The 23942-nt window shown below is 44.2% G+C and overlaps 1 protein-coding gene across 1 annotated transcript in view; it reads right to left on the bottom strand.

The window, feature by feature from the left end:
• Positions 1–22930, bottom strand: part of SLC26A6 (solute carrier family 26 member 6) — a 32377-nt gene extending 9447 nt beyond the window's left edge. The window contains exons 1-14 of the mRNA XM_082209601.1: positions 22835–22930; positions 16574–16748; positions 14917–15056; positions 13998–14108; positions 12832–13007; positions 11855–12019; positions 8893–9045; positions 7259–7341; positions 6218–6365; positions 4107–4220; positions 2938–3015; positions 2440–2535; positions 1168–1274; positions 532–601 (exon numbers count right to left, since the gene is read on the bottom strand). Of these exons, the coding sequence (XP_082065727.1) occupies positions 532–601; positions 1168–1274; positions 2440–2535; positions 2938–3015; positions 4107–4220; positions 6218–6365; positions 7259–7341; positions 8893–9045; positions 11855–12019; positions 12832–13007; positions 13998–14108; positions 14917–15056; positions 16574–16704 (1572 nt within the window). The 5' untranslated portion in view covers positions 16705–16748; positions 22835–22930. The remainder of the gene's footprint in view (positions 1–531; positions 602–1167; positions 1275–2439; positions 2536–2937; positions 3016–4106; positions 4221–6217; positions 6366–7258; positions 7342–8892; positions 9046–11854; positions 12020–12831; positions 13008–13997; positions 14109–14916; positions 15057–16573; positions 16749–22834) is intronic.
• Positions 22931–23942: the final 1012 nt, after the last annotated feature.

Genomic DNA, 23942 nt, shown 5'->3' with positions numbered 1-23942 from the left:
CTCTGCTGATCCTGAAGTGTGCTGATGCCTGCAAGGCATCAATTGCTGTGATGTTAGGGCTGGAGAAAGCTTTTGAAGCTCCAGAACGACCGACCAGGAGGGAGAGAACATGCCAGTCGGGCATGTGTCTCTGCTGGATGCCTACTCATGTGTAGGACCTCCTAACAGGTGGGATAAGTATTTGATAAACAAATGAACAAACAAAGACTAGGCTTTAGTATAGGGCATGTAATTTCTGTGGCTAGAAATCTGGATTTGAGCTAGCACTTGGTGAAATGCTTTGTGGTTGAACAGAGGTTGCTCCTAGTAAGATGTGGGCAAAAGGGCTTGAGAAGGATAAACCCTTCTGCATCTTGGGATTGTCTCAACCCAGCCCTCCATTAGACATGCACACCTTCTTGAACTCTTTCCGCTCATGTTTGCTTTGGTCCAAGAGGAAGCACAGTGCTTTGTTTTTCAAAGCACACACGCCATTTTCTACATAGCCCCTCCATAGTCATCTCCCCAAGTCATTTTCCAAATGTACTTTACCTTTTGATATTCAGCTACATCTCTGTAAACATCAGTTGTGGGCACTTGTCCTAAAATGGAATAATGGGGCCTTAGAGAAGATGGAAAAAGAGGGATTAGCAAAGACTCTGCTCAGTCTACTTAGCAACAACTTCATGACACCTGGAGTTTTATGTTGATGGAGAAGTTGCCAAATTCATATGGGTGAAAGTTGGAACTTGTTCAATACACCAGTCTGAGATTATGTCAGTTCTGGCGAGAAGTATCTCCTGGGAGGTGAACACATTGGTCGGACATCACCACACTTTCATCATTACAGACTGCTGCATTGATGAATGCCAAAGACCTAACACAGTTCCTTTAATATTTATTTCTTCCCAAATGTCTGGCCACTGGCTGTCCTTAAGAGTAAGGGCTACGAAGTGCTTCTGTTCAGGCTAAAACTACTGGTAATGATACATCTTTCCTGGCTATGGCTTGCTCTTTGCTTTGGCTCTGATTCCTGGCTTGATCTTCTGGGTTCCTGGCTCAACGCTGACATTTTAACTGAGTGGCACCAGGAGGTGGTACCAGAATGCTACCATTTTCCTGCTACCTGGCAAAGGGCCGTTCCCAAGCCCACCTCCCCCTCTCCTCCACAGACCAAGGAATACTCACATCTGGGTCCGGAAGATTACGGTGAGAAGTGAAAAGGCCACAGCAACCCCCAGCCCCATGTCAAGATTCAACACAATAGTAGCTATAAAGGTTACAACCCAGATCAGCTGCAGAGCATGGGAGGGGGAGAGAGAGAAACAATAGAGAAAGTGTAAGTACAATTGCCCCCAAATATCAACAGAAGACTTAAGGAAAACTTGCTGAATTATGCAACTGTCTGTCCTGATCTACAACTGTTCCCTGTTGCACCAAGCCATTGGGACTGTTCAGAAGCTTCAAGGCAATGACACAGAGGTCTATTGCCTCCATGGCAACTGCAGAGTTATCCAGTGGGTGGCGGAGGGTGGCTAATATACATTGTGCAGGCTACTGTGGAGCCCCTGGATGCTCCTAGGCATTATTGTTATATTTATACCCCTGTCTCTTTACTGAAGTACACAAGGCAGCATAAAATAGTGCAATGCAAACAAAATATGAAAGATAGCCTAAAAACTAAAGCAGAGCTAAAACAATAGCTTTAAGCCAGCAACTTTAAAGAGCATGCATGGAATCATCCAGGGATGCGTTGTTCCTGCATGTACCAGAAGGTGCAAGGAAGCGTGGATCCTGGATGCACCGTGGGACGCATGGTAGCCTTCGTGAAGGCTGTCGCTTTGATCATGTAAGCTGAGCTTTCTGCACTTCACTGCAAAGTTTGCAACAAGCCCAAGCCTCTCGGCTGCAGTTGCCAACATTTATGCCACTGCCATGTGCCAGGAGCAGCAGGCAAAACAGTCACTGGGGTAACGAAGCCAGACACACAGCAGGGGTCTGGAAAATACTTCAATAAATACAAATTATTTGCTAGCGAGATCTGCAGGAAATACATATTTGAATGCTGCCCCTACTTTTCATTTTTGGGTAAAACAACAACAACAGCAACATTCTGGCACATAGAAAACTAGAATGTTGGGGATAAAAATTCTAGCACTGAGATTCCTTCATGACTCAAGGGTTCTATGTGCAGAGATTCCCCAAACCCCCACTCCTTAGGGGAAGCATTCAAACATGCAACCCTGTGCATTTTAGTTAGGGAGGACCAGTTTGGTTTCACATATTTTTCCAGGTGTCTGCTAGAGAGACATCTGGTTTGCTGTTCTGGAGTTTAGCAAGAACTGCACTGTGCGATTGTGCTGATTGTGTGGCGCAGCAGCGTCAAAGCAGGGCCACAGCAGGCTAGCAGTTGAACCAGGCTTCCTCTTATTTCTATAGAGCTCCTCTTTTCTTCCTTACCAGGTCAGTAACGTTGGATCTCCAAAGCATACGGATATCTCTAAACTGCTTGAACATGCCCTTCAGGTTGACAATAATGATGGAAGCTAAAATGGCCTGAGGAACAAGGAAATTGCAAAGATATTATAGAGAATCGGCAGTATCATAACACCCACAACACAGAAAACAACAGAAAAGTCTCAGTTTAAAGAGACTTTTATCGCATAGTTGTGAAGTCTTCAAAGGGAGATGCGGCTGTTTAGTCTTGTGCTTAAATGATAGTTTTCTTCAATATTCTATGTGCCTCTCTGCTGCTGCTGTCTTTCACAAGCTAGATACATATGGCACTGGCACATATAAAGACACCCCCTGCCCCAATAGTTAATCCCACCAACAGGTAAAATGAAACAAACAGTATACTCCTGTGCATGTTTACACAGAAGTAAGTCCTGTTGAGCTTACTCCCGCGTGTTTAGGATTGTAGCCAAAGACTGAGAGCACCAAGTTTGTTTAAAGTACCTTGGGCAGCTGTTCAAAAAGTTCCCCAATCTTCAAGATGGTCACTAGGAGGATGAGACAGGAGACCAGGGAAGCCACCTGCAGAGGAGAGCATAGAGATGAATAAGTGCAAGCCTGGTTGGAGTAGAAAAGGGCAACCCCCCCCCCCCGATGCACACACATTCACCCTCCCTTTCTTAAACTACTGACGACATTCCATTCATTTTCCTTGTGAAAAGCCTAGAGCTCCTCCAGACTTATCCAACATTCCTCCTGATTGGATTGCACAAGGCTGACATGGAGGTTAGACTATTCCTGGTCTTTACTGAGCATTCATCCTGATTTGCTTGCAGGGTGTTTATACCCCGTTCCCATGAATCATTCATCCAGTGCATTTCCCCCTTGCTTTTCCAATTTGGAAAAAGACTGCTTCCTTTTTTTCTTCTTTTTTTTAAAGGGGGGGCTTTGTTGCACTGGAGTGAGAGAGCACTTTAACCCACTTTAGTTGTGCAAAGCCATGTTTCCCAGAAGGTGCTCAAATCCCTCCTGAAAAACACTTGACACTCTTCTGCAGCGGTCAGCAAACTTTTTCAGCAGGGGGCCAGTTCACTGTCCCTCAGACCTTATAGGGGGCCGGACAATATGAACGAATTCCTATGCCCCACAAATAACCCAGAGATGCATTTTAAATAAAAGCACACATTCAGCTCCTGTAAAAACACCAGGCAGGCCCCACAAATAACCCAGAGATACATTTTAAAGAAAAGGACACATTCCGCTCATGTAAAAACACGCTGACCATGCGCGGGCTGGATTTAGAAGGCAATTGGGCCACATCTGGCCCCCGGGCCTTAGTTTGCCTACCCATGGTCTGGAGGCACCCCTAGGCTCATGCCTTGCCCTCAGACTTGATACGGTTCCCTGTGAATGGATAGCCAAACCATCCTCAGCACATCATTTGTGCTCTATGTTCTGTGAAAATAATGGCAGGGAGAGGGAGATTTGAACTAGGCATTTGATGCAAGAGAGGGAAGGCAAATCCTAGTTACCTAACTTAGCCCAGGATGCAGTTCCATTAGCTCCAAGTGAGCTCTCTCTGCAACCCTGGCTCCAATGCTCAACAGCTAGATTTAGAAACTGCTACCTGCTCCTACCAGAAAAAAAGATGACATCTTACATTGGGGACGTACCTGGCTGTTGCCTCCAGTGCTCTCCTGCACAAGGGAGCGGGACATGGAGCAGCTGATGCTGTAACATTGGAAAAAACTGCCCACGAAGTTACTGAACCCCAGGGCTATCAGCTCCTGCAAGAGACAAACCATGGAGAAGGGCTGAGAGTCTGCGTGGCTCTGTGGTCCAGTTTCCCATTACACAGGGCTTGACACTCATAAGGATCAACTAGGATGCTCCTATTGTGCAGCCTGCTCTTTGAAGGGCTGCCTGGCCCAAAGCCAATTTAAAGATCAAGGAACAATCACCCCAGAATTGGCCCTACTAAACATCTTCCAAGACAACAATGCCCATTTACACCACAAAGAACTCATAACCCACCTACTTTAAGCAGCCAGAAACACCATAACCAGACCCTGGAGAGACCTGTCAGGAGTAAGCATGGACCAATGGTACCAAATAGTATGGGAAACAGCCCTACTAGAAAAATTAACCAATAAACTGAAACTGACACGGGGACTAACAGAAGAAGACACCTTCACCCCGGTATGGTTCCCCTTTATCACATACACAGCTCAACAAGACAATGACAATAATCCACCAACAGCATACAAATCAATATGGCTAACCTGATCCAAAACACCCACCCACCCCACTCACACACGAAAACAAAGATCACCACAGCCAATCACAAACAAACAATCACACCCTAGGCCAACCCCAACCTCTCTCACCACCAAAGGAACACAAGTGAACAACACAAGCAACGCTGACACCAAACCCTACATACATTAAGCATAATAGAAACATCGCCACCCGACCCCACCCCCATCCATCTTCCCTTCCTCCATCCCCTTTCTTTGCCCCCCCTTTTTCTTCTCCCCCTAATGTCTCAACAAATGAAACAGAATTGTAAAAATTTTATATGGAAAAAATATATATGAGGCATTACACTTAAAAAAAGAAAAAAGAAAAAAGATCAAGGACCAAACACAGGCCTTGAAGATGCCCGTCAACAGCATCCGGACCGGAGACTGAGCAGGCACACAGGTCATGGGATATGCTGCATTTCTGTTCAAAATTAATACAATCATTTCTAAGTGTGCATCTATGCATATAGTTTAAGATCTGCAAATTTTATGCACACCTGCGGCCTGTTTGGTCTTTTCTTTGGTTTCCTCACCTTTGGTGGTGTATAACTGGCCAACCTGGGACTGACAGGCAGAATATATGGATTTTCCCCAAACTGAAGACCCACTTGTATCATAAGTACTCAACTATCCAACGGTAAATTAAAACAGATGATAAGATGGGTCAGGGAGCCCAACTTCATCCAGAAGGAAGCACCTACAGATCAATCCAAATCTGACACAAAGAAAATGTGTCATGCAAATGCAATAACAATATTGTAGCACAACAGTAGTTTTCAAGCTCAGCGAGACTCAGGCCTCACTTTCAACCCAAACATACATTAGGAGACCCATTTCTTAATCATTTGCCATATATTTGCATGGTGGTATGTCTCCTGCTGCAGCCCACCTAGGATCAGGCTGCGACCCATTAGCGGGTCCTAACCTGCCAGTTGAAGACCAGTGTAGGACAAGACAGAAAGAAAAGCCAGTCCATAATAAATGAAACTTTGTGTCTGAAGCAAGTAATGTAAGCAACAGCGTAAGTCTGAAGTAAGTAAAGTAAGCAATGCAAGTAAGTAATGCAATAATCCTAGCCAACACAAAGGAAGTCCAATGATCCAATCGCTCAAAACCGCATTACTTCACCGGCTGAACTGATCAGTTGTACTGACTCATACTGACTCAGCAGAATGCTGGTCATAAATCAGTTTCAGCTTATTACCTTAGTCATGAATTCCTGATAATCATATCCTGAAAATGCAAGATAAGACACATGTGAAGCAACACCTGTACTCAGCAAACCCTCAGGAAGAAGGTTCTCCTGAAGCGCTCTCACCACCGAGTCTCCACCGTTCTTCACAGCTCTACAGTGCCCGCTTCCTCCACCCCTCTCCAGGAAATACATAACAGAAGCAAAGGCAGAGAACACAAAGCAGCGACAGGGTAAAGGTGAAAGTAATGAAAACCAGGGAGCCAGATAACGGCCAGAGCCTCCTTACCTGGTTGCTGTCCACTTTGTAGCCATGCTTGAGAGCAAAGATCTTGCCGAGCGAGATAGCAATAACGTAGCTAACCATTGCGATGGCAAAGGCATTTCCTACCACCTTGTCAAAATAGTGTACTTTGGGGGCCTGAGGGGGTCTCATCCTGCAATAAGGAAACACAGACGCAGTGAGGCACTTCTGGTCCACAGACAACACAAGGCAAGGCGAGTGAGGAAGAGCTTAATGCCTCCCTGAGCAATTCTTCTCTACCTGGAGATGCGTGTGGGTTGAGGGGGCAGGAAAGGGAGCTCAGTTTAGTTTCCTTGGGCCCAGGGGTGAGGAACCTCTGGGTCATGGGCTAACCGGCCTCCCCCATCTGGCCCGAGAGGTCATTTTGGCCTTGCATCTAATGTCATATATTTGGCGTCAGGAGTGGGGCAGGAAAAGGTTTAGCTCAGCCAGATTGTGTTTTGCAGGTGCCACTGATCAGTGGATTGAAGCCATCGCCAATTGTCACCTCTTGTGAAGCCCCTTCCAAAGCACTTTGAGGCCCATGTCTGTGCCTGCATGGTTTGATTTCAAACTATGTGAGCCAAAATGGGTAATAACAGCTTTTTGCAAGCTCTCAGACCCAGATAAATTAACCAGTGCACAATATGATCAAGTGAAAGTGTGGATGAACCCTTATTATACATTTTCACCATGAGGTCCCTGAGTGGGTTACAAAATTAATATCCTCTTAAAACAAACAAGAAAACCAACAAATATTTAAAACGACAGTACCATAAATTACAGTATTGGAGTAGGTCTAAAAAATATTTTCCAGCTGTCAAAGGCCAGGGAAAACAGGTGCATCTTTAGCAATCAATTGTAGCTATAAAGTGAAGATGGATCTCTCTGTCAGGAGAGACTCCAAATTCCCTCTCCCAGGACACTACCACCTAAACTTCTGAAAACAGCAGAGCTAGCAAGAGAGCTTCATCTCCCCATCAACACCCAGGAAGAGAAAAATTGCATGTCCTAAGGTGGTTATGGGAAGCAGCCAGAGTGACTCACCCGCTGGGGATTTCACCCACGATGCTAATCCCAAAATTGTCATTCAGCTTGGCAAAGTAGGAGATCACTGTGGATATAATAATCTGAAAACAGGTGGCAGGGTGAGAGGAAGGACTTGGCCACATCTGAGCATTGTTTATATGTTCATCCACTTTCCCCCCATTCAAATTCGACCAGAGTAGTCCACACTCACATGCATTTGAATTCAAATTCAAATCAAAGGATTCAAAGGATCAACTTTGATCTTTCTCATTCATGCCTGTAGCCATTCCCTTTTGTGTTTGTCCTTGCCTTCTAATTTGTTGATTCTATTATGCCTAGTAGAAACCAACAGGACATTTGTGCAGGTAGCTGTGTGCATGCCTTTAAAAAAAAAAATCCCCACCCAATAAGTGTGCAAAATCACCGTCAGGCAGTGGTAAATCTGCCTGTGCATTTTTCTGAGTTTGTGCAAACGTGAGGAATCCAGAAGAAATATATGTATATACTGTATATATAAGACCAGTGTGATTTGCCTGTGCAGTATTCTGATTTTGTACAAATATGAATGATCTTAAGAACTGTCACCTCTTCTGCTTCTCGTTTCTGATTTCCAAAGGTCACAAGTCAACTCCTATTGGCAGACCCATGAGTAAATATGAGCAATTCCCACCCAGAGGTAGATGGGATGCTCCTGTCTAGTGAAAGCTAAATGTTTGTAGCATATTTGTTAGGGGAGGCAGGACTTTTGTTAGGGGGGTCAGATTAGTTGGTTGGTCAGTTAGTTAAGCATTTCTATTGTTTTACTTGATCAAGGGGGGCAGCTGCCCCCCTGCCCCCTCCAGCTACACCTATGTTTGTAGAATGAAGCTGATCTACACTAGACTAGTCTGCCTTGACTTTCCATAATGGATAATTGCTGTCTATGCAAACACAATCAAAACTACTGAGTAGAGCCTCCCAAATTATGGGGGAGATCAAGACAATTTTGCCCATTTAACTAACCTGGACTGTGCAGAGAAAGCACTGCAGAGTCAATTCCAGAGAAGAACTCCATGTTAAAGGTTCAGTAGCATGGCTTCAGGTTGTCATCTTCCATTACAGAAGATTCCCTGGGTTGCTCAACCGCTGGATGCAGAGCAGGTAGGCGTTTTGGACCCCCCCTAAAACCTGGTACCCTCCAGATGTTTTGGACTCCCACTCTCATCAGCAGGCTGAGGCTGTTGGGAGTTGTAGTCCAAAACATCTGGAGGGTACCAGGTTAGGCGCAGCTACTTCAGACACAGTCTTTTCGGTTGCAGCCCCCAAACCTAGAGCCACCTCTGAAGCGAGATATGCCTGGCCCTTTTGTTACTCACTTCTGGCTAAGCAGCAAAAAGTGCTTTCATTTCAGTGGTCCTTATTAAAATACTGCTTTTTAATAAGAACTTAGCTCCTGCCACTTTATTATTTTAGTTTGTTAGTCTTCCTTATAATTGTTAAATATGATTAAATAAATCCCATTCATTTTGCGGGGAGAGGTCTAAGGATGATTTAATGGCTACTACATTGTTGTTTCTTGCTAATTTACTGTTTGTGAGCCCACCATGCTATTTATTTATTTTTTTAAATAGAGGGACAGGGTAGAAATCCTAGAAATACAGAGAATAAATTACCGTGAGAAGCTCGATGGGGATTGGGATCGGAAGCTTCTTGCCAATTTTGTCATTGAGCAGCTTCACAAGCAGGATCGAAACCATGGCGACCAGAGAAGTGACCAAGGTGCCCACATTGGTATTTGGCAATTTTGAGCAAACTTCCAAAAAGGTCTGTAGGGGAGGCACAAAGCAGGGGAAGTAATTGTGAAAGTGTGAGCACGGAGGAAACGTGAGAGGAGCAACCAGAGACCCCAATGCAGTGTAATGTTCTGCGCCCCCTTCACCTTAACTCGGGGATAAATATGTGTAAACAAACCATATTTCTTAAAGATACCACCATTTCTGCTGTGCCAAAAACCATGGCTTAGTGTCAAGACCCCTGTAATTTTGCTAATGCTCAGCAGCGATTGGGGTGGCTGGTAACACTATGGTTTGTGAATGACTCTCCTTTGATACAGACATGCTGATCTCTTTTATTGTGGCGGGTTTCCATTTTTAATGCTGCTTTCTTGGTTTGTCCTTATATTTCAATTGATTTGAATGATTGTTTGTTGTTTAGATCCCATCTTTAAAGAATAAAAATATACGGTATATTTGCAAGGAAAAACACTAAGCAACAACAATAAAAAGAGCCACGCTCAATGGCGGTTGTTCTTCGTAGCGTGGCATGCATAAAAGCCAACAGAGGAACGGTTTTAGTATTCTAAAATCTTTTATATGCCTTCCTGTGGGTCCATTGGGGCAGAAAGGAGGAGTATTAAAGGACTGCAGACAAAAGAAAACAAAGGAGCCGACACTTGTCCCTTAAAGTGAAGCGATTCTCCTCAACCCTCACTTGATCTTTGCTGTAAATTACGTTTCCATGAGACTTTCTCTGTTGTGGGCACACTTTGAAACCATTGTCAGTGGCAATCTGCTGACAGCGGCAACATTCCGGAGGTGAAAATAGGGATGTTTCACGTTTTACCTCCATTCCGATACCAAGGCCTTGTCCACACCTCACCTCCCTACTGCCACTTCCCCCCACGAAAACCTGCGGTTTACTGCTGAATCAGACCAATCCATAGATTGCCATTTGTTTCGATTCAGCAGTAAAGATCATGTTTCTCAGGGGAAAGCTGTGGGACAAAGCAAAACTGCTCAGACCCGTGCCAAGGAAGCTCAGGACAAGCAGAAAATTGCTTGGACCTGAACTTTCTGGGTGCTGGACAAGCAGAATTGTGGAGGAGCCCTCTCTGCCTCACCCCTCTCTGGACTTCCTTGGTTCTTCTCTGACTGTTGTATTATAGAATCATAGAATCATAGAATCATAGAGTTGGAAGAGACCACAAGGGCCATCGAGTCCAACCCCCTGCCAAGCAGGAAACACCATCAGAGCACTCCTGACATATGGTTGTCAAGCCTCTGCTTAAAGACCTCCAAAGTAGGAGACTCCACCACACTCCTTGGCAGCAAATTCATTTTCTCAGAAATAGGCTGTCCTGCCATGACTATGGAAGCAAAGCTATTTATTAGCAAACAGACCACAACAGCTTCCTTCCTTCAAGGCTTAAGAATTTTTAATCTCACAGTGAATCTAAGTGTGCCTTTTATAGAACCACTGCGCCACAAACGTTTTCAGAAACATTTACAGTCTTTTTAGGGGAGCTGGTGGTGATGGTGGGGTGAGGGGAGCTCTTCCTCAGTATGTATGCTCACACCAATAACGTTTTCAAAAAGTAAAATAAAATCAAGCATCCAAAATCCCCCTAAAAGAGGCAAAGCGGCGATATAACTGGGGTAGTGATTTACCAAAGCTGCATACCAGAAAATGGGAAACAGGTGCATTTGGCATGTATGAATTTGTGTGCGCTTAAAATAGCATGGAATCTTTATATTGGGATTTATTACACCTGCCAGACATACCTAGTGATTCAGAAAACACAATCTGAATCCCTGGAAGCCACACAAGGGAAGGCACTGGCATCCTCCTGGAAGCTGTGGCACTGCACTTGCCATGATGGGGTGGGCAGAGCAAGGTGGCTCTGAGGGTGGGGCAGCTCCAGGGCAGTGGAGGCCAACCTGCTGCTCTCCTGACCTCACCCTCCCTCGCCCTGCTCCGTCCTTGTCCCAGCAAATGCAGCCCTGCAACATCAGGAGGAGGCCACTGTCTTCCCTCATGTGGCTTCCGGGGGTTTAGATTGTGTTTTCTGAACCTCTCTGTGGCATGAGAGGATGAGTTCATTCACACAAGCTAGAGGAACAAGCATGTATAAAAATGTCATGTGGAACATGGTTAAGAAAGGGCAGGAGTCATTGGCACCCTTGGGGGTTTCCCTCCCAATGCAAGTAGCAGCCTCAGGGAGACGATCAGTGCTTTTTTTTCTAAAAAAATGTTTAAGGGTACTCCCATTTTGACTCAAGAAAATCACCATTTTATAGTTTAAAATAAATATAGTAAATGAACAAAAGTACAAAGATCCACAAAACGTTTAGGGGTGTATGCGTACCCTTGTATCCCCCCAGAAAAAAGCACTGGAGACTATTATTGTTTGGACCTCACAGCAAGTGGGGAGGAGGGTTTAACTCTCCTTTTCTAATGCTACAGTCTGGCTGCTGTTTGGTAAACCTGCCCAACAAACAACAACAAACAAACATGCATATTAATAGCCTCCGTAGATAAATAGGTACCGCTCCGGCGGGAAGGTAAACAGCATTTCCGTGCGGTGCTCTGGTTCGCCAGAAGCGGCTTAGTCATGCTGGCCACATGACCCGGAAGCTGTAATCCGGCTCTCTCGGCCAGTAAAGCGAGATGAGCACCACAACCCCAGAGTCGGCCACGACTGGACCTACTGGTCAGGGGTCCCTTTACCTTTACTTTAATGTTGACTTTACATCTAGCATGTTGCTAAGATAGCTTCCAGCTCCAAAAGATTTCAAACTCCTCCACCAACTCCTCTCTAGCCTAAACCTGCCCTTTCCCGGGCCCAACTGTACTTACATAGATTATTGACAAGGGCCCTGCATACTCCTCCACAGTCACCCCAAAGACGTACTTCAGCTGGGAGATTAGCACTTGGATAGAGGCCGCTGTGGTGTAGCCCCGCACCAAGGGCTCAGAAAGGTAGGTGGCCACAAACCCAAACTGAAGCAGACCAAGGGCAATCTAAAAAACAGAAAGCAGGGGGAATAAGATCCTCATGTTGTCTCTCACACACAACTCCCATCCAGAAATCTCCCTGTGGGACAAAGTAGATCTGGGGGTGTATCGCAGAGGTATCTTGCTATGAAGCCTGCTAGGACTTGCCAGAGACCCAGAACAGAAAACAGAACATAAGATCAACCAATTCTGTCCCTGTGAGATGGGGCCAAACATATAGGCTTATTTAAAAGCCTGTCAGGTTGCAGGAGAAAAACCTGAGACTTTAGAACAGGGGTAGACAATGAGCTAGACAATGTTGCTAGACTAGAAAAAGTGCATTATATTAGGGAAAATTACAAACAAAACCAAACATATTAGAAGAAATATGCATGGAAATGTACACAACCTTGTGTGTGAACTTATAAAATATATTTACAGTGGTACCTTGGGTTACATACGCTTCAGGTTAAATACGCTTCAGGTTACAGACTCCACTAACCCAGAAATATTACCTCGGGTTAAGAACTTTGCTTCAGGATGAGAACAGAAATTGTGCTCCGGCGGCACGGCAGCAGCAGGAGGCCCCATTAGCTAAAGTGGTGCTTCAGGTTAAGAACATTTTCAGGTTAAGAACGGACCTCCGGAACGAATTAAGTACTTAAGTACTTAAGTACTTAAGTACTTAACAATAATCACAATCTAATGGGGAAATGGGCTGGACTGAGCTTAAGGCTGTAAAAATGATGAACTGAGACATAATTGACAGATTCATTCATTCCTGCCTCCTTTGTTATTGTTGAGAGAGAACATGCACACTTTTGGGTCCCATCACTCACCTGAAATATGCCGACCAAGAAGGCGAGTGCACCCACCAGTTCCACTCTGGCAGCATCCCTCAGAGTCTCATTGACAATGGTGACATTCGAACCATTAACCGTCTCCATGTACTTTCCGCTTGGTTCCAGTGAATCTGTCACACTCCCGATCATCACAGAGATGATAGCAAATGGGCCTGTGAGGAGGAGATAGAGGCTTGGGCCAAGAGATCAGCTACCTGTCCAACCTTGCATCCCCACAAGAATCCAGTCCTCTTTTGTCACAAGCTCAGTTGGCTTTGCTTATCCATCCACATCACCAAGATGGCAGGATTTGCATTGGGTGCCAAAGGATCACAATTTAGGGCCAGAGGAAGAAGATCCCAGCTTCCTGCCTTTAAGAGTATTTTGATGATGATGATAACAGAATAATAATAATAATAATAATAATAATAATAAGCGATAAACCATCAAACATTAAAAACTTCCCAAAACAGGGCTGACTTCAGATGTCTTTTAAAAGTCAGATACTTGTTTATTTCTTTGACATCTGATGGGAGGGTGTTCCACAGGGCAGGTGCCACTACCGAGAAGGCCCTTTTTGAACAAAGAGGGCTTGTCCCCTTACACCTCACCAGTCACCTGGTTCGAGATAGCAAATGAGTCTTGTGAAGCAGGGCAAGAGGCAATTGAGCCAACTTAAATTAATTTGAAGATGTGTATACAAAAGTGCCAAGTGGAAAATCAAAAGTCATTATTTCCTTTTTTAAAATTTCTCTTCTTATCTCTTTTAAAAATCTTTTTTCTCTCTATGATTTTTAAACACTGTTCTTTTTCGTTAACTCTTATCTATATTTATGTTCTGTGGTGGATGGAAGATGAGAGGCAGGGCAGAGAGGATTTCCCAGATTAGGAGGCTGGGGGAGAGAGGGAAGCCCCCAGGTGAGATGTTGGGATGTCTTGCCTCCCTTGGTGTGGATGAAGAATAAAGCTATAACCTAGATAGAGGGTTTTGTATTTTCCTATATTTTCCTCTTCTCTTCCATCTTCTTCTTCTTACACCTTCCCCCCCACGCTTTCCCTTTTCTATTTTTCCTCTCTGCTTTGCTTTTACTGTAGTCTTTCAATAAAAACTGAACTCCTACGCAGATCCCAGAAGGCCTCTTCCCCCAGCATCCCCTGCTCACCCACAGAGATGTGCCTGGAGGTCCCAAAGAAGAAATACAGCAGGACGGGATAGAAGGCTGAATACAAGCCGATGACGGGAGGCAGCCCTGCTAGAAGCGCATAGGCCAAACCTGGGCAAAATAAAGGCGGGTGTTAATACGCAGCCAATGCTTGGTACCTTTGCTTAGAATGCAGGCTCCATTGTATCCCAGGCGTCCCACTCAGGCGTGCTGTAGTTTTATCCACCCACCAAGCCTGTGTATGCAGGCAACTTACATGGCCTCCTGCTATTTCCCAGCATGGCTTAGTGGTTACAGTGTCAGACTAGGAGTCTGGGAGAAGCAGGGTTCAAATCCCCCATTCAGCCACAAAGCTCACTGGGGGGCCTTGGGCCGGTCGCTGACCCTCACCCGCACCTACCTCACAAGATTGTGGTGGGGTTTAAATGAGGGGTGGGACCCATACACGCCACCTTGGAGAAAAAGGTGGGATAGAAATGCAACAAGGTTGATAAATACGAGTCTGTCTCACTAAATTCCAGACTGCACCCTTCACCTACATCCCCTTCTCCTCATCTAGCTTTTTTAGCCAAAGCTTTGTTTTCCCCAAGGTCCTCAAGGCCGTATTTCCAACAGTAACTTAAATCGGAAGCATGTTTTCATTTGGGTTCCCTGTCCAGTAGTGTTTTGGTATCTGGCAGCTCCTCCAATGTTTGTGAAAGTTCAGCACAATATAGCAGTTAATCTGGTGTCAATGGCACACCTATGCCAGGTACACAGACAAGGACCTGTCCACTTAAGACTGAAACACAGAAGGGCCACAAAACCTCAAGGAGGCTCTTTGCTCTCCAAGAACAGGGGAAGAAATGGATGACAGTCAGGGCTGTCATTAATGGCCTTGTGGAGTACAAGGTTGACAACTGGCTCCCTGAAAGCTTACCCTGAGGGAGATGCATGATTCCTACACTGAATCCTGAGATGATGTCCCCTAGCAGCCAATCCTTGACTGGGTACCGGGGTAGCCATTTCAGGATGGGGAAGAACTTCAACAGCAAGGACTTTGCAGTCGAACTTGAGCATCTGTGAGGGAAAAGTGGAAAAAGGCATGTCTGAGAGGGAAGTTTGGTCTTCAAATTGCACTGTGGCCCAGCAATGGAAGAACTGGGAGGTCAAAAATACCCCGTCCTATCTTGGGCATGCCTCTTCTTGCAAGAACATGACTGTTAGCCAGCAGGTGTCTCCTTCAGAGACAGAAGGGACCAAATTCCACATCTGTAACATTTGGGCAGATGTGGAGGCTAAAGGAGGCAATGAAGGAGGTGGGACTGCCCTACCTACCGCTAAACTACTCATGTGCAAAGCACAACCTCTAGCTCTTCCTGCCCCTTTCGGTTCAGGCCAGGAGTTCAGCAGGGCTTGGGAGGGGAGGCTGCAGACTTGAAGCCCTCCCACAGGCCTTCTGACATAATTGGTGGAAGGAACTGGCTAAAACCCAAAGATTAAAATCTCTAAAGTGGTAGAAGCAAAAGCGCACAGCACCCTCCATTTTCAGGGTTGGTGTACATGACTGTGAGCCACTTCAAAGGTACAGTTCATATGCACATAATATAGTCCTTTGAGGTCTGATTCACTTGTGACTGCAGAAGGGAGTCTCACATCTTTGTCCATGGAAAAAGTCCTTGCCTAAGGAAAGCTTGCATATCAAGGACAGGGTTCATCTAAAGCCCCTTTAATGCCAGTATTCCAAGGGAAAGAAGGTTTTGTTACAAAGGGAACATGCAATGCCCTCCACTACCAGCACCACACATTCGCTGCAACCCTAAGTAGAATGACATTAGAAGGGAAATATCTTGTCTGATGCGTGTTCTCTGTGACAAGAACATGCATTGAGGGTTTTTTTTCTTTTAAGGGAGACTAGTGGGATCCATGACAAAATGTTGCAGCATGGAGTGCTGTTGTTCATTGTGTCAGCCAGCTAGCCAGCCAGCCAGTCACACCCTCCTCCATGATGCTCCATACCAGACCCCCTCCACCGAGTTTTCAATCTATTTCCCCCACCCAACAGTCAGCGTTCTGTAACTACCATACTTAGCTGTCATTAGCCCTTTGGGTGGTTTCCTGCCCCTTAAGGCTTTTTCTTTTGAAAAGCTTTTAGTAAACCTTGGGTAATCCCCAAATAACTCATTTTTGTGTGATGGTGGCATTTTTGGCTCTATAAGCAACAGCACACATTTCATTTTATTTTTGTCACATTTTGTTATACAAGCATCAGAAGTAGAAAGAGAAAGAAGGATAAACCAATGGAAGTGACTGGAGCACTGGTCTATGGTCCTCCTGGTTTCTAATCAAGTCATTCTTCTTTTCAGGCTGTGTAGATCCCATACATTTAAAGCATACAACTTACCCCAAAGAATCCTGGGAACTATAGTGTTTGGAGTTGTGGCTGTTAGGCTGAACTACTGTTCCCATAATTCTTTGGGGGAAGTCATGTGCTTTAAATGTATTGGTATGTATACAAATTCAGGGCTTGCAAGTTCCACAAGGTGCTCTACAGCCTTCCCAAAAAGTCCCTTTAGTGAGCTATAGAAACATCATACCTTATCTTCTGGATCTTGGTAGAGAGAGAGGTTGAAGGAGCCTCATTTCTCAGGCCAATCGTCTCTAGTTCAGCCTCAGTCAATGTATGATGCTTGGCCCTGGAGCGGCATGAATCTTCGTTTTCTTTCATCTCCTTGGCAATAATGCCACCTGCTTTATGGACTCACTCTGAGGCTAGGAAGAGGGGAAGGAAGCAAGAGGGCCATTAAGACCACCTGCCACTCTGAGAACTTTGCAACCTTGGATTCTGCCACACATTTCCTTTTAAATGGGCCTGGGAATAGAGCATTTAAAATAAATACAGTATAGGCCAAGGATGTGGAACCTGTGGCCCGTCTGTGGTGGTGACAGCACTGGGCTGTTTCACCTAAGTGCCGCAACACTTGGGCCTTTAATACCCAAAGACTCCAGCCAACATGGTCAATGGTCAGGACAATAGGAATTGTAGAATTATAGAATTGTAAAGTGTGGAAGGGACCCAAGGGTCATCTAGTCCAGGAACAACATAAACGGAATATAGAGGTTCCTGTTATATGAAATTGTGGGCAACTCTTGTCATACAAGAATGAAATAACACAACCTCTTTAAAATAAAGCTAATAACCAGTTATCTGATGCTGAGCAAAATGTTGGACCTCTGGCCTATAACTCTGAGAAGTCAAATGAGGTTTCCCCTGGCAGATCGGGACAAACTGTTTTAGTGGCTTCCTTTTTAGTCACAATTTTACCTGAAAGGGTTCCCGATGAACCATCCTTTTGGGGAACAGACAGGATGAAGCAGAATATCTAAGTGCACATGATCACAATGTGACCTTATGACCCTTGACAGCTTCACCCTTGTCCTTTTAATTATCCCAGTGACCTGAAATGCTTTATACTGCGATGTCCATAAAGGTATTTGATTTGCAAATATTGTTAAACAATAGTCCTAATATACATTTATAATTCATTTTGATATTATTATCCAATAATATTTGTAAATGAATATAGACAGACAACAATAATTGCATATATAGAGAAAGATTTATTTGTTTACAGACATTTTATGGAAAAAATTGAAGAAGAACAATTATATATAAAATGGACAAAGGCAATGCGAAAAGTTAAAGATGACATAAAAAAGCCGGAAGGAGGAAGGAGGAAAGTTCGCTTGGGAGACCAAGAACAAATGTGAAACATAATGTATGTGTATGTATAGTATGTAACTAAAAATTCAATAAAGATCATCTAAAAAAAAGGGGGGTATTTGATTCGATTTGATAACCAGTTATCGGATGTCTGAAGGCTACTGAAGGCCTGACCATTTCCTGAGCTGGCATGCTTGCGAAACAGAGCAGGTGCATGACCCCATATAGTTCAGCACAAGTGTTAAGGGAGAAAGCAGCAACTGAAGTTTGAGGAGGGAAGGGAAAGGATTGGGGAAATTGTGGCCCTCCAGATGTTGCTGAACCACAACTTTCATCATCCAGCTCATTGGCCATGCTGGCTTGGACTTATTGGAGCTGTAGTCAAAGAGGTTCCCCATGCCAGAACAAAGTGGAAGTCTTCCTCTGGGCAGATTTAAGGCCCCCGGCCTCCAGAAAGATCATAGGCTGGCAGCAATGGCCAAACATCAGGCATCTAGAATGCCTACTTGCCTACTGTTATATCAATTATATTAATTCATTCATATACAATTGCTGTGTGGGCACTCAGTGTTTGAATGGTAAGTCTGTGGCAGCAAAGCCTACCCTTGTTTTAACCATATTGTACAAAACATCTCGAAGGAATAAAACATATACAACCAATTACATATATGGAAACAGTTTTAAATCCAGTACATATATAAATTCAAGTATCTTCAGAAGATGAAGATGGTGCTGCTGTAGGAGAAGGGCTGTAGCTCAATGGCAGAAGATCAGGTCCCACGTTCAAAGCCTGGCATCTCCAGGTAGAGTTAGGGTCAGAAACCCAGAGACCTGCTACCAGTCAGAGCAGACAATACTGACCTAGATGGATGAAAGGTCTGCCTCAGTATAGGGTAGTTTCTTATGTGCTTCTATGTAAGAGGCTGCAGTGTTGTTTTCTCTTCAGAACTGTTGTGCAGTCCTTTAGGTGCAGCACAGCTAAGAACATATTTATTGCTCTGCAGTTTGCGAGTACAAGTAGTATTCCCTGCCGTGCACATTTTTTATAATGTTTTTAATTAACAGCACAAAGTTCAGTAACTCGTTATATGCCTTTATCATTTCATGCATAGGCTGACTTGGAACGGCCTGCCCTGCTGAGTATCTATAACCACCTGAGGTTTACTTTATGGGAACTATAAAATGATGATGCACATTTCCAATATGAAATTGAATGCATATTTTTAAAGCATTGTTTATATTTACAAAGGAATCAGGCTCTCTAAAGAGTGGAAGATTTGACACTAGAGTTGTCTTTTTAAGAGACTGCTTTTTCCTCGCACGATGGAGAATTCATAAGGGTATTCTGTTAATTGTGGTACTCAGATTGGTGCACAGAAGCTAACACCTTCATCTTGCAGCCTATGGGCTAGTTTTATGATTTAACAATGTTATAACTTAAGAAGACTCTGATAGCATATATGACTTGTTATGCCGAAATTTTTATTGCTCGTAAAAGTGTTGTGAAATGATTGTTTGTAATGAGTCTTAGTAGTGATCCTAGGGCTGTGTACACACCATACATTTAAAGCACCTCTCCCTAAGAGTCATGGGAACTCTTTTTCAAGAGGAAATGTGCTTTAGATGTATGGTGTGAATGACAACAACAACAACAACAGCAGCAACAACAACAACAACATATTTATACCCTGCCCATCTGGCTGGGTTTCCCCAGCCACTCTGGGTGGCTCCCAACAGAATATTAAAAACACGAAACATTAAAATATTAATGTTTAATATTAATATATTAAATATTATATGTATATAGAATATTAAAAACATCAAACATTAAAAACTTCCCTAAGAAGGGCTGCCTTCAGATAATAATAATAATAATAATAATAATAATAATAATAATAATAATAATAATAATTTATCCCCGCCCTTCTGGCTGAGTTTCCCCAGCCACTCTGGGTGACTCCCAATCGAGTGTTAAAAACAATACAGCATTAAATATTAAAAACTTCCCTAAACAGGGTTGCCTTCAGATGTCTTTTAAAGATAGGATAGCTGCTTATTTCCTTCACATCTGAAGGGAGGGTGGGTGCCACTACCGAGAAGGCCCTGCAGCCTATCTGTTTCATTGGGAGTAAACAAAGCAAAACTAAAACTTAAACCAAGTCAGCCATATAGCCATTGTACTACCTTGCAGAGAAACTCATGAGAAAATTATCTCAGTTAATGCCCTAGCTAGCCCCTGCCCCCTCTCTCTAACAACTCCTTGTCCCTCCAAGCTGAGCTCTATAATTGGGTATAAAGGTGGCATTAACTAAGATTTTATTTCCTCCTCAAGAGGATGCAATTAAGGACATGCCTCCCTGGCCAACTAGATGCCATTTAAGGACAAGTCTAGGTGTTGACTGAAGGAGCAAGTGAAAAGGTATAACTTGAAATGCCCTAAAGTTAGACTCTGGACTGCAGGCATTAGCCATTTTGGAAACCTCCCTGGGCACTTGAGGACACAGGCAAGTGGAACTGCACTACATAAAGGCAGGCACGCAAGGATATGTGTAATGACTCCCCACTAGGTACTATTACAAGGAGAAACTGCAGGGCACGTTAAATGCATTTTCCATCCAATGCGCTGGGTCTGAATAATGAAAAAAGCACCAGCTAGAGTGGGAGGGAGGAGACTGGTAATGAATGAGATTTGGTGATTTACTCCCATTGCAAATATCAGCTTCAGAAGAGGGGGTTTCTTAAGAGCCCTGCAGTGGAGAAAGGGGCTAAATCCCCTCCTTGTGTCTGCTCTGAGCCTGTTAATTATTAGCACCCTCAAAGGAAGATAGTCCCTTTTTAAAAACATGCAGATTAGGCCTTATCCACACTTCCTCTTGTCATGTTGCGTTCCCCTGGGGAAACTGCTCTTCAGTGCTCAGTCAGAAAAAAAAATGGCAATTTGGGTTTCCTTCAGATTGATGATTGTTCTTAATTTATTGCTAAAGAGCAGGTTTTCCCTGGGAAAAGAGTGGGGAAAGGGGAAAACCGCTCATCCCTGTGCTTTTAAGGCATGGGACAAGCAGAAGTGTGGACAAGCCCTCTGACGCAAAGGAGTATTTGACCCCATATCTAGTTTGGCCCTGATAAATGTAGCAAAAAAATTACACTGGAGGATTTCTCTGACAACAGAGAAAGGTTCTGATACCACAAAATGCAATATAGAACCAGGACAATGTGGGGAATCTTTGGTGGTCCCAGGCACCCCATCTTCCCTATTTGGATTTGTACCCCAAAGACCACAGGAACTTGTGGGTGCGTGGAAGGTAAGCTGTAAGCAAGCACAATTTGTGACAGTGCACAACACCATTGCTCGTCTTTTATGGCATCATCCTTAGCTTCCAATTCCCCAAGCTTAAGCCAACATGAGATAGCCTTACATTGCTCTTAAGCCTGCAGGTCTTTTGGTCACCAAATGTAATAGAATTCTCAGCCATCTGGATCAAATCACAATTCACAGAAGTACTTGTGGTCAGCCGTGACAATTCATCTGGCAAGTTTATTTATACCATAGAATTTTTTTACTAGTCTACAAATACTGACATGGTGCTATTGGGGAAAATAATATTTTTTGGGGGGAGTAGGGTGCTGAAAGGGAGCACATTCAGTCATTATTTTAGGAGTCCACCTAGACATCTCCATAAAAGGACACAAATTTGCATAAAATTTATATATGGTAATATTGTTATGTGCACCCAAATCTCTAAGTGGTGAGAGACATCGGGGTGCCCGCACTTTCCTTGGAATGAAGGTCAGTGAAAACTGGTATATTGGTTTTATTTACACATCTATGCAGGCTGCGCATAAGATGGAAGAGCTCACAGCATTAACTCTCCAACAGATCTTGCTCCCCCATTAAGTTTCCAGGGAGGGTCCCAAAGCTATAGCTTTGGTTTCAGCACAGAGAGCAAGTCAGGTCTCTGTGCCTTCCTAGCTGAGACAAGAGAAACCTGCCCTGGCCTATTGTCCTGGACCTGGCCTCCAGCCAAGTGAGGGTGGGGGATAGGGGAGGAAGAAGACCTAGCCCCTCCTTATGGAAGCATCACTAGATAGTTGTTTCTATGGCAACACATCTGTACTTAGCCTTAGGTACCTAAGAAGAGCCTGATGGATCAAGCCAAAGGCTCATCTAGTCCCGCATCTTGGTCTCACGGTGGCCAGCCAGATGCCTGTGGGAAGGACCAACTCTTGCAAAAAGGATGCTCAACATGCTTGGTTAGGGCCATTAATGTAACAAAAAAACTAGTCTGGCCATTTTCAGCAGTTCCTTCTATGACACACTCCCATCTTACAGATATAGAATCCCAGGTCTGGAGGGACCAAAACATATCATTCAAACCACATGCCCCATCCTATAACACTACACACACATAGATGAATTATAATTTAAATAATAACCCAATGCACCTCACCCCAGAATAAAGACTGATCTGTGCACCTGCTCAGTCTGCTTTGCAGGCACTTACTGCTGATGGGCAACTTCAAGCAGTTGGGTTGAAGAAATACAACCCCCCCCAAAAAAAAAGGAGATAGGAGAGGGAGAACTAAGGGGGCAAACCCTCTCCAACAGATCGATGAGCAGGACTAAACATGCTCACTGGATTTTACACCAAGTGTTCAGCTTCAGCCAATCCCAGTTTCCTGTTGAGCGTACCTCTATAAGGCTATATAAGCACTGCACCTATAAAGCGCATTTGAAGCACATTTTCCACCTCCTTCAAAGAATCCTGGGCATTGTAGTTTGTTCAGGGTTGCTAGGAATTGGAAACTACAGTGAACAGTAAACTACAGTGTCCAGAATACTTTGAGGGGGGAAATGTGCTCCAAATATAATTTAGAGATATCATGTATGCAACCAAAGCTAGGTTTTCAAATTTCCACACTAGTTATATTCACAATTTGCATTTTATGTGTATAGTGAGGAGGACAGCATAGCTGTGGCATTCAGATGGCAGCTAATCTCTCTCTCTCTCTCTCTCTCTCTCTCACACACACACACACACACACACACACACACTCCATTCTGTCTGTACCAGTAGCTCCTCCTTCCCTTCCCTGGGGAATGCTAGAAAGGGAATCCCAAGAATCACCCTCTTACCTGATGTGTGATAAAAGGCAGCAGGATTGGCAATGTGTGCTGTGGCCGGACGGCTCTCTAACTGTGTGCTCCCCTTTGCTCACTATTAATACCTGACGGTGATCTTTGAGACACCACTCCCTCCTTGGCTCCCTTGCAGTTAAGTTGACTGCACTACGTCTTGGGTCACTGGGTTTCCGTTCGCCATAAGCACGGCTGTTAGGCTTCCTGGATCTGAGCCATGGGGTGAGCAAGCTGATGGACTCATTGACCCGAGAAGAGAACCTAGATATAATGGACACATGAACATGCTGTAGAAGGAACTGAGGGGCAGGTGGGGCTCATTGACATGGGAATGTAACCCATCTAGGAGATGGAAAACTCTGATCCTAAAGAAGGAGGAGAAGAAGAAGAAGAAGAAGAAGAAGAAGAAGAAGAAGAAGAAGAGGAGGAGGAGTAGTTTGGATTTTATATCCCGCTTTATCACAACCCTAAGGAGTCTCAAAGCGGCTAACATTCTCCTTTCCCTTCCTCCCCCATAACAAACACTCTGTGAGGTGAGTGAGGCTGAGACTTCAGAGAGGTGTGACTGGCCCAAGGTCACCCAGCAGCTGCATGTGGAGGAGCGGGGACATAACCCGGTTCCCCAGATTACGAGTCCACTGCTCTTAACCACTACACCACGCTGGCTCTAAACCACTAAACATCCATCTATATCTGTAATCAATAAAATGGTGGCCATTTCTGATCCAGATCATTGCCTGTTTGCCATAAAGCAAGACTCCGTTTAGGTTTTGTCCTAACAAGTTAGAATTGTTGAACACATCCATCTTCTAATAACACATAAATCTTAAAATCTAAAGCATCTAACACAGTAATAGTTCTTAAACATTTATTGTTACAAATTTTAAAAGGAGAGCTTTTGTTTAAGTCCAAAATGTTACCCAGTTCTGTATGAAAGCTCACCTGCAGAGGTGGGGATATCAGGTGGTGGGATGAGTTTTGTTTCAACTTTTATGACTCTCAATTTTGTCATGTTTGCTTACTCCCTACACAAAATGTATTCCATTATTTCTAGACTAGTAATTGATAAGCCAAACTTCAGGTACGCTTTTGACCTTCAATTATA

The sequence above is a fragment of the Podarcis vaucheri genome (genome assembly GCF_965113315.1).
Source record: "Podarcis vaucheri genome assembly, chromosome: 2".
Taxonomy (NCBI): domain Eukaryota; kingdom Metazoa; phylum Chordata; class Lepidosauria; order Squamata; family Lacertidae; genus Podarcis; species Podarcis vaucheri.
The sequence above is the reverse complement of the archived record's forward strand: the minus strand, read 5'-3'. Positions and strand labels throughout refer to the sequence as shown.